This window comes from Mesoplodon densirostris, chromosome 13, assembly GCF_025265405.1.
Source record: "Mesoplodon densirostris isolate mMesDen1 chromosome 13, mMesDen1 primary haplotype, whole genome shotgun sequence".
In the NCBI taxonomy this organism is placed as follows: Eukaryota; Metazoa; Chordata; class Mammalia; order Artiodactyla; family Ziphiidae; genus Mesoplodon; species Mesoplodon densirostris.
This window is the reverse complement of record NC_082673.1, coordinates 23123740-23131898: the sequence shown is the minus strand read 5'-3', so window position 1 is coordinate 23131898 and position 8159 is coordinate 23123740. Positions and strand designations below refer to the sequence as shown.

The 8159-nt window shown below is 50.9% G+C and overlaps 1 protein-coding gene across 2 annotated transcripts; it reads left to right on the top strand.

Annotated features, from left to right (window-relative positions):
• The first annotated feature begins 2483 nt into the window (after positions 1-2483).
• HEY1 (hes related family bHLH transcription factor with YRPW motif 1) lies at positions 2484-6333 on the top strand. 2 transcript variants are annotated; one of them, XM_060115928.1, is made up of 5 exons: positions 2484-2757; positions 3021-3096; positions 3245-3328; positions 3614-3716; positions 4584-6333. In XM_060115928.1, exons 1-5 carry the CDS (start codon positions 2669-2671, stop codon positions 5165-5167), a joined length of 936 nt encoding a protein of 311 aa, XP_059971911.1. In that variant the 5' UTR covers positions 2484-2668; the 3' UTR covers positions 5168-6333. The 2 variants fall into 2 exon arrangements, with proteins under 2 accessions (XP_059971911.1, XP_059971912.1); XM_060115929.1 differs by having other exon boundaries at positions 2485-2757; positions 3614-3695.
• The last annotated feature ends 1826 nt before the right edge of the window (positions 6334-8159 follow it).

Here is an 8159-nt window from a genome sequence, read left to right as displayed (position 1 = left end):
CATGGCCGCGGAGCCTGTGTGTCCGGAGCCTGTGCTCCGCAACGGGAGAGGCCACAGCAGTGAGAGGCCCGCGTACAGCAAAAAAAAAAAAAAAAAAAAAAAAGTGCTTCCAAGCACTGACACGTCTATTAACTATTTGACTTGTGTACTATCTCCCCACTAGAATGTGAATTCCTGGAGGCAGGGACCATATAACCTTTGGATCACGGTCACATGCTCAGGTCCTAGCACAGTGCCAGGCACAGAGAAGACAGTAAGTGTTTGTTGGATGTATGAACGAAGGAGAGTCAACGTTCAGAAGCATATGAAATGGATGATTTTTTATTTATTTATTTTTTTTGCGGTACGCGGGCCTCTCACTGTTGTGACCTCTCCCGTTGCGGAGCACAGGCTCCGGACGCACAGGCTCAGAGGCCATGGCTCACGGGCCCAGCCGCTCCGCAGCACGTGGGATCCTCCCGGACCGGGGCACGAACCCGTGTCCCCTGCATCGGCAGGCGGACTCTCAACCACTGCGCCACCAGGGAAGTCCGGCAATGATGTTCTTGATGGAAGACTGGGGAGGACGGAAAGGAGAATAGGAGGCTGAACTTCTGGGTTTGTGATGATAGCAGACCCCAGAGAGCTCTGTTACCTGTGCCAAGAGCAGAGAAAGCAGATAGTGGGATTATCCTCAGGGGGACAACTGACAAGTGGACTCTGGTGGAATACCAGGGAGCAAGGATGCCTGGGGCACCAGAAACAACAAATCCCAGTTGGCTGATGGAGGGACCCAGCCTAGACAGGGAAGCAGAGGAGGCCCTTGGGAAGGACTGAGGGGCTGGAGGTGAAGGTTTAGTGGAATAAGAGGTTCAGTGAGAGTCAGGAAGTGGCATAATGCGTGTGTGGCTGAGAGGCTGAGAAACCAACGTCCATATTAGGCTCAGGCCACTCATTGTGCGGCGTCCAAAATGCATTAAGATGGTATTGAGATCAATAATTAAGGAGGGATAGAAACGGACAAGCAGTCTTCAAAGTGAGCGTATTTCTGTTATCCTCAATATTTATCAGGCGTTCCTTCACTGACGGCAGCCACAAGAGTGGACTTCAGAGGAATACCAACAGTTCTGCTCCTTTGTCAGGGATCGAGAAGCCTGGATTTCTAAATTCAAAACAACCACCCAGCTGTTTCTACAGATCAGGAACCAGACCGAGATACACAATATTTATTTTTAAAACATCTATCTTCTCGAGGACTTGCACGTAGCACTCAGTACACGCCACGCCACCACCTAGGCCGGATGTGTGTGGGTTGCGCGTGTGCGTCTAGGGATTAGAGACTTGCATCGCCGCAGCAAGGACAGCCTCAGACGCAAATGCTCAGTCCCGCCACCCTGTCGCCCGCTGACAAGATCTGGCCGCCAACGCCTGGAAAAAAAAAAAAAAAAATCCCCAGGGGCCTCCTCCCTACCCCCATCCCCCCAAGTCAGCCGGGAAAACAAGCGCTCCATTTCCCCGGACATTAGATGCACAGGGGAATTCATTCCATCCTGGAGACTGGGAAGCCCCTGCGGAAGCGAGACCGTCAGCTAGAGAGGACATAGCTCCAGAAACCGAAAAAGAACATTCTCTGAAACGACATCCTCCCCTGCATGCGCCCGGGGCCCTGGGCTGGTGGCCACAGTGAATGGCGTCCCGGCGGCCGCTCTCCCGGCGCCCTGCACCCTCGGCGGAACGCCCGGCGCGCCGCCCGGCCAGGTGCATCGGGCCTGGCTTTGCCGGAGGCGCGCGGCTCCAGCCGCCGTATACGGCGGGCCCGCAGCGGAGATTTACCTCGGCGCAGGGCGGCGGCTTCCGGGGCCGCCCGGCGCCCAGGCTCCGATTACAGGTTCACACGGGGGGCCGGGCCCACGGCCGTCCAGCCCCGCCGGCGCGCCCTCACGGCCCCGCTCCCCCGCCTGCGCATTCTTCTCCATTCATGCGGACGCCCAGCGCCGCCACCACCACCTCCGCCGCCGCCAGCGCGGCCGCCGTCGTCGCCGCCGCCGCCGGCCGCCCGGATTGGCTGGCGGCCGCGGCGCCGGCACTTTCCCACGGCCCGCGGCGCGTGCGGCTCACCGGCAGCGCTGCAGGCGCGGCCCTGGCGTGCGGCCAGCCCAATCGGGGCGCGCGGGGCGGGGCCGGGCCGCGGCCGCCGACCGGCTTGTGTCCCGGCCCGGCCTCCGCAGCCTGCTTGCCGCCGGCCCACCGCCGCCCGCGCCTCCGCCTTCCCCCCCAGCAGAGGCCCGACAGAGCCCCTGCGGAGCCGACACACCGCCGCCGGGCAGGGGCGGGCGCCGAGGGCGGGCGCGGGGTTCGCCCTCGCCCTTGGCCTCGCCCCCGCTTCGCCCCTGAGCTGCTGCCAATCAGTGGAGCGAGAAGCCGGATTGGCCAAGGGAAGGCTGTTGCCCGGGAGCCGACGCCCCGCCCCTCCGCCCCCTTGCCCGCCCCCTCCACTCCTCCGCCCTCCCCAGGGCCCTGGGAAGGGGCGCAGCGTGGGAAAGGGATGGTTGAGTTTTAACCGGAGGCAGAGAGTGAGCCGGACCAGTGTGTGCGGAGCGCGAGCAGCCGAGCGCGGAGAGGCGCCGCTGCAGTTAACTCCTCCCTGCCCGCCTCGCCGACCCTCCCCCGGATTCCCCGCGTAGCCAGCATGAAGCGAGCCCACCCCGAGTACAGCTCCTCCGATAGCGAGCTGGACGAGACCATCGAGGTGGAAAAGGAGAGTGCGGATGAGAATGGGTGAGTTGGCGGCGGCGGAGCGGGAACAGGAGGCGAGCGCCGGCTGGCCTCGGTGACAGCGCCCAAGGGCCCGGGGCACGCCGGCGCCCTGCACTGACCTCTGCGCATCTCCGGCAGGCCTCCGCCCCGGGTGAAGACCCCGGAGGCTCTTCAAGACCAAGTTGCCAAAAAAAAATCTGAGTACGGGGAGGGCGTGGGGGCGACCCCTCAGATCACCTCCTCTCGCTTAACGGCGATTCCTGTCCCCCCCACCTCCCATTTAGGAACTTGAGTTCGGCTCTAGGTTCCATGTCCCCAACTACATCTTCACAGATCTTGGCCAGGAAAAGACGGAGAGGCGTGAGTCTCTTTACAGTGCACCCTTTTTTTGGGGGGGGGGGCGGGGGTTGTTTTGTTTTATTAATTAACGGGAAGAACCACCTTTCTTCACTTTGGAATTTACAGTCGGAATGGAAATGTCCCCCTTTGTTTTGCCTGCTTTCTACAGATCATTGAGAAGCGCCGACGAGATCGGATCAATAACAGTTTGTCTGAGCTGAGGAGGCTGGTACCCAGTGCTTTTGAGAAGCAGGTAATGGAGAAAGTAGATAGAGCTCTCCGTGTAGCTATCCACGCCTTCAGAATTCTTCCCCTCATTAATCTGAACCTTACCCGTGCCTTGGAAAATAACTGCGTTGTCTGTGCGGAGGAAATGAATTCATCCAGAGTCCAACATATTTTGGAAGATAATTTATTTTGCTGTTGTCTGTACTTTTATGATTTACAGAGCATATATGTGCATATATATTTTAAGTTGTCCCCCAAAGGCACTTGGTGCCAAATCAGTTTTTGTTTTTGTTGTTGTTCTCTTCTCTAGGGATCTGCCAAGCTAGAAAAAGCCGAGATCCTGCAGATGACGGTGGATCACCTGAAAATGCTGCACACTGCAGGAGGGAAAGGTACATCTCTAGTCCGGTGGGGTAAGAGTGAACAGCCACCGATGGCCAGGATTGGTGCAGTCGCTGTCTTATTTTTACTGTGTGCTTTGGGGGTGGGGAGAGAACGGTGTGTGGTGTGTGGGGTTGCCTGTCTGTGCATTTTCACGTGCGCATAGGTTTTTCTCCAGTGAATTCATCACCCCAGACCTCTGCAAATTAAGCGTATGCACCTTCTTTTGGAAAATACCTATTATGGGTGAGGTGCCCTAAAGCTGTGACGGCTCTGATCAGGTAGCTCAAACCACATTTGTTTGTTAACCTTTTTGAGAAAAAATATTTTTTAAGTATATGGTCTTAATTTCATATACAAGATTCTTAAAGAATAAGCTGCCACATGACTGTTGAGGAAAGAAACCTGTTGTGGTTAAGTAGAGAAAACCCAAAGGAAGGTGGGAGACAGAGGAGGTCTGTGTGTCTGTCTCCAGCCGGAAAAATGCTTTACTCTGGACCAAGTGCCTAAAAGCTCCATGATGATAACTTACATCTGTGTGTCTAATGAATTTCACTACTCTGTGGTTTTTCTGTCCTTGATGTATTTTTTGTTGTTGTTGAGGGAAAACATGAAAGGAATGAACATAGTTTCATCTGCCGGTAGGGTATAATTCCAATTTCTGCTTGGCAGTCTCTAACTGGGCTTTGAACTTGCATTAGCAAAGACATACTTCTCATGTTGATTAATGCAAAGATTTTGGTCGACTCCCAAATATTTGGACTTTCAGAAGAGCCCGTGAATGCCGTTTTTTTTTTAAAAAAGGATGTAGATATTTGCCAGGAAGGGCTGCCTTTGGGATTGAAGAAATGCGGGAAATGAGCGAAGCTCTGAGGTTTTTCTTTTGTTCGTTTCCCCAGGCTATTTTGACGCGCACGCCCTTGCTATGGACTATCGGAGTTTGGGGTTTCGGGAATGCCTGGCAGAAGTCGCCCGTTACCTGAGCATCATTGAAGGACTAGATGCCACGGACCCGCTTCGAGTTCGACTGGTCTCACATCTGAACAACTATGCCTCCCAGCGGGAAGCGGCAAGCGGCGCTCACTCAGGCCTTGGACACATTCCCTGGGGGAGTGCTTTCGGACATCACCCGCACGTCGCGCACCCCCTGTTGCTGCCCCAGAATGGCCACGGGAACACTGTCACCACGGCCTCGCCCACGGAACCCCACCACCAGGGCAGGTTGGCCACGGCACATCCGGAGGCGTCGGCTTTGCGGGCGCCCCCTAGCGGCAGCCTTGGACCGGTGCTGCCCGTGGTCACCTCCGCCTCCAAACTCTCGCCGCCTCTGCTCTCCTCGGTGGCCTCCCTGTCGGCCTTCCCCTTCTCTTTCGGCTCCTTCCACTTACTGTCTCCCAATGCACTGAGCCCTTCGGCACCCACGCAGGCAGCAAACCTTGGCAAACCCTATAGACCTTGGGGGACGGAGATTGGAGCTTTTTAAAGAACTGATGCTGTAGAATGAGGGAAGGGAAAGCTTAAAATCCCAGCTGAGCTGGGCTGTTGCCAACATCACCTTAAAGTCATCAGTAAAATAAAAAGGAAGAAGGTACACTTTCAGATAAATTTTGTTGAAAGACGAAAGGTTTGTTGGTTCACTTTTTCTTTTTTAATGTTTTTTTTATCATGTCATGTATTAGCTGTTTTTAAAAACTAGTTGTTAAATTTTGTTCCAGACATTAAACTGAAATAGTGACTATAAACCAACAAATTGGTGATAGGTTTGGACTGTGCCTAATTTACTTTGTAAACCTATCTGTCTAAGAATGATTCCATTTTGCCTCAAAGTTTTGGGAATTTTAACATTTAGTATTTTTGGTCTGCTTTTCTCCTTGTATACAGTCTCTTTTTAGAATTAATTTTACAAACCACTATTCTCAATGTTAACATGTTGCTATTTGTTAATATTTTGACAATTAAGGTGTTGTATAAACGATATTCTTTTTTGGGGGGGCTATATTGAATTTTATATTTCCGAATAAAGCGTTGACAAATCAGATGATCAGCTTTATCCAAGAAAGAAGACTAGCTAATTCTCTGCTTCCTACAGCAGTAGGGTGAATGTACAATCCATCAGGGCCCCTGAATCTGAATGACCAATTGCTGTTGTCTACCAGGACTCACAGGTCTGGCTTGGTTAGGAGAGGTCCCCGTTTGGAGTTGGCAGGGAAGAAACAGAAGATGATTGCATAGAATATGTCTGCATTTACCAGCCCCAAGCAATGCAATGAATTTTTAAGTTCCCAGATCTCAAGTTCACAGATGTCAACATGGATAAGTGATCATGGTGTGCAAGTGGTCAATGGAATAGTCCAGTGGAACCTGTTAAATGCATAACCTAATTCTTCCTGGAGCTGCCATATTTTCTTTTCACTGGAAATTTTTATGTTGTGTTTTCCTTTTTGGTGCATGGAAATGTGGTTATTGAGATACTTAAAAGGGCTTTGCTGCCTTCTATTTGGTTTAATTTGATTTGGGCGATTAAAGCATCATTTTACAGGTTTATTCCTTTAGCAGGTGTAGTTTAAACAACCTCCACTGAACTGGGTTTGACCTCTGTTGTACTGATGTGTTGTGACTAAATAAAAAAGAGCAAATTCTTCTCCAGCATATGTCTTACATACTTCAGCCTTTCCCTCTCTCAGCTAAGATGAGATAAATTGTGTCTCATTTTCATTTTGCCTGGTCATCAGTTTTCTTATGTTTAATAATCTCATTGTTCTTGGTATTTGTGATTTTGAATAAGGTGACTTCATTATGGTGCAGAGCTTTGGTGTGACTCCCATAAGGGGACATAGTCCTCTAGCTGTTATGTCAGATGATCTGGCCCTAAACTGGCCGTCTATGGACCAGAGACCTCAAATCAGACTGGTAGTTGCAGGGTGGGAGAGAACTCTGATGAAATCATAAAACCGTGTTGACCGTTCAACAAATATTTACTGAGAACATCTACTGTGTGCTCAGTTCTACGCAGGGAGAACAGAATATTAAATTTCTTTTTTTTCCTTTCCTTTTTTTTTTTTTTAATGGCGAAACAAGAAAAGCCAAACCTTGCTAATTCTGAGCCCGGGAATCTGAGGCCTGGTGAGCGATTGCAGGCTGTAATTCCGCACCTGCATGGCTCCGGGAGTCTTTCCTTGTCTGGTTTCCAAGGCGTTTGTTTAACCCTTTAGTTGCATTTGACTCCTTCTCTGTGTAGTGAGGAAGCAGACACGTGCTTGAGGTTAGAACAAACCACTGCCAGAACAGAAGCAGTAATCTTGGCCCTCGGGGAGAGGAGTGCCTTCCCATTGCTTTAAAAGTCATCCTTCTGCCAATTAAGGGGTCTCCTAGCTCCGAAGGAGTTTGCCTTGATCCTGAGGGTGGGTAGGGAGAAGAAGGAGAAAAGCCACTCTGGCAGATGAAATAGAGCCTTCCTTTTCTTTGCCTGACCACTGAACTCTTCCTCCCTCCTCTGATTAAGAAATGAAGGCAAAGCCAAGTTGGGACTTTGAACTTGAGCAGTGACTTCTGGGTCCCTAGGAAGGGGATGGTTGGAGACTGCGGCATTTTTCTGATTGTGGGTTTCAAAGGCTAGCTCCCACTCAACCCTTCTCTGTGTGGCCCCGGTTCTGCTCTGAGTGCTGCCTGTACCACGCAGACACTCTTATCTGCCTGTCATAATGCTGTGATGGGAAGTGTGATGATAATTTCTGCCAACTGTCAGTGTAATTTTAGCATCCGGGATTTCACATGGCATTACAGCATTACTGAACAGCATTGTGCTTAGGCTGTCTTAGATGCTCTCTCTGGCACCCAGGCTTAGATGGCTGCTAATGTGGTAGGAAAGAAAGAAAGCCTCTCATTTTACCGGCCCTGCTGGAAGCACTGTGCAACCGTAAACGTGCGGCACGTTCCACTTGTCATATCAGTGACCCCTATGTCACCAGCTGGTTAGTAATTTTTTCTTTTTTTGGAAGGGGGATTGGGGGGTCATTTTCAAGATTACATAGTTTTCCAAAGAAATATTTTGGGTGGGAATTCCCTGGTGGTCCAGTGGTTAGGACTTGGCCCTTTCACTGCTGGGGGCCTGGGTTCCATCCCTGGTCTGGGAACTAAGACCCCGTAAAGGAAGAAATATTTTGGTTTCTTTTTAAACCTCTTCAAGGGGACAGGTTTCTGGAAATTGTGGAGATGGAGTCTGAGCTTCCTGGGAAAGAGAATGGAGTTATGATGATAAGCCAGTGGTATGTAGAAAAATGAATGTAGAAAAACTCATTTCTATTCTGAGTTGAGGTAGGATGAAAATATTAACATCAGGGTCATTAGTGCTACCATACTTTTATATGATATATACATTTGTAATACCTCTACCCATGTAAACAAAATGTTTTTAGGTTGGCGCGTAAATTTACCTTATGGAGAAAATAATATCACTTATAAAGAAGCTTGAAAGT